The 2,378-nt window shown below is 37.2% G+C and overlaps 1 protein-coding gene across 1 annotated transcript in view; it reads right to left on the bottom strand.

The window, feature by feature from the left end:
• Window positions 1-587: 587 nt before the first annotated feature.
• The window catches only part of LOC128248300 (ETS homologous factor-like), a 7,749-nt gene continuing 5,958 nt past the window's right edge, over window positions 588-2,378 (bottom strand). The window contains exons 5-6 of the mRNA XM_052969116.1: window positions 1,728-1,876; window positions 588-636 (exon numbers count right to left, since the gene is read on the bottom strand). Of these exons, the coding sequence (XP_052825076.1) occupies window positions 588-636; window positions 1,728-1,876 (198 nt within the window). The remainder of the gene's footprint in view (window positions 637-1,727; window positions 1,877-2,378) is intronic.

The raw sequence follows: 2,378 nt of genomic DNA, 5'->3' as shown, positions 1-2,378 counted from the left end.
ATGTGGTATTCTCTTCTATGTGGTATTCTTGACGACATCCAGACACACGATCTCCATTTTATTTTATAGTTTAACAACGATAACAAATTCAAATTTTGGAAGCTATTTATTTACTCAAGGATCCTGTACTTCCGTTTCGCTGCATTTCGCTAAGTGGGATCTCCGGGTTAGTTTTCTTTCGCAATCGGTCCATTGCAGAGTTCAAGAAGCGATAAACCAACCGGCGTCCTTCAACACGTTCTATAATGTCTTTGCCATAATAATGTCTATAACAAAAAAAAAAAAAAAGAGAGAGAGAGAGAGAAATATTTCTAAGTTTGTAATCATGAATATTTGATTCCGAGTATCTATCGAAAATAGATTACAGGTATTTGTGTGATACAATTCACAAATATTTATGTATATCGTTTCTATATGTCGGACCGATGTCCTCATGTTGATGTTTGCTTTCACTCCGTTTCAGCAGTTATGCGCTCCTGCCTTCGTCAGGCGCCGTGTTGGACTTTGTTGTTGTATCGACGTTTCGAACCTAACTCTTTATTTTATCCACGGGGATACACTGTTCTCATTCCGTTGCCTACATTTCGTTACGATGTTGTATATTGCGATACAACAGCCGAGTTCAGCACAAGACACCTGAAGAAGGTTGGAGCGTTCAACAGCTAAAATATAGCAAAAACACCAATCAGCAGGAGGACACCTGTCCGGTTAATACAAAGAGTAAACTTAAATATTTTTTATCGTCTTACAGTGGCCATGCTGTGGCACCACCTTCGGTGGTCTTAGACGAAGAAATTGGTCCCAGTACTTATTCAATCGGTTTCTGTTGAAGAATCGCAAAAATGAATTGTGGGAACGATATGTTCGACTAAACCTTGGAAGTGGTGTCCGAGTGTGACCACCGTCCAATGAGTGAAACGAGGAAAAGATGAAAGATGCATACATACATACACACACACATACATGCATGTTTATACATACAACATACATACATATATACACACAGATACACAAGCATGCGTTCACATATATACACATACAGACATACATATGAATGTATACACAGACACACAGACATACACACACACACATTTATATTAATAAAAACACCTAGGTGCAATGCTAAAGCATAAAGAATTATAGTCGTCGACTAAACGTGACAAAGGGTGTCAAGACATACGTATATATGCATAATTCAATACACACATACATAAATACGTACATTCATGTATACATACAAATATATTCATACACTTACACATATACGCATACATACATATGTACGTACATACATACTTACAGACGTACATACGTACGTACATACATACATGCATACGTACGTACATACCTACGTACATACATACATACATACATACATACAGACGTACATACATACATACAGACAGACAGACGTACATACATACGTACGTACGTACGTACATGCATACATACATACATACATACATACATGAATGCATACGTACGTACATACATACATATATACGTACATACATACATACGTACATACATACATACGTACATACATACATACGTACATACGTACATACATAATACATACATACGTACATACATACATTCATACATGCAGGCATATGTACGTACAGACGTACAGACGTACATACATACATACATACACACACACATACATACATACATACATACATACATACATACATACATACATACATACATACATACATACTAACCTCATGGCACGACTTAGCTTTTCATAATTCATATTTTCATTGTTCTTGGCTTCTCCCCAAAGTTTGGCAAATTTCTCTGAATGAACAAAGCGGAACTTGCCGTTTGCTTCGTCTTCCCATCGTATTATGAAAGGATTAAAGTTGTTGTTCTGTAGAATGGAGTATATAAATTCCCAAAGCGGAAGAATTTTCACTTTTGAAAAGAAAAAGAAAAAGAAAAGAATTGTCAGATCGCAGATATCTTCTCACGTGCATACATAAATGTAACACACACACACTCTCACACGCACACACACGCACGCATACACACACACACACACACACACGTGCGCACTCACGCTCGCACACACACACGTGTACGTACTTACGTACAAATATATATATATATATATATATGATCTTTTACTTGCTTCAATCGTTGGAATGTGGCCATGCTGGGGCACCGCTTTGAAGAATTTTTCTCGAAGCAATCAACTCCAGTACTTTTTCTAAAGTCTGATACTTATTCTATCAGCGTTGTTTATCGAACCGCTAAGTTATGGGCATGTAAACACCTTTTTGTGGTTGATAGATAAATAGATAGATAGAGAGAGAGAGAGAGAGAGAGTGAGTTAGTGAGTGAGTGAGAGAGAGAGAGAGAGAGAGAGAGAG

The sequence above is a fragment of the Octopus bimaculoides genome, chromosome 7 (genome assembly GCF_001194135.2).
Source record: "Octopus bimaculoides isolate UCB-OBI-ISO-001 chromosome 7, ASM119413v2, whole genome shotgun sequence".
Classification (NCBI taxonomy): Eukaryota; Metazoa; Mollusca; class Cephalopoda; order Octopoda; family Octopodidae; genus Octopus; species Octopus bimaculoides.
Note: the sequence above shows the minus strand (reverse complement) of the source record. Positions and strands in the feature narration are given on the sequence as shown.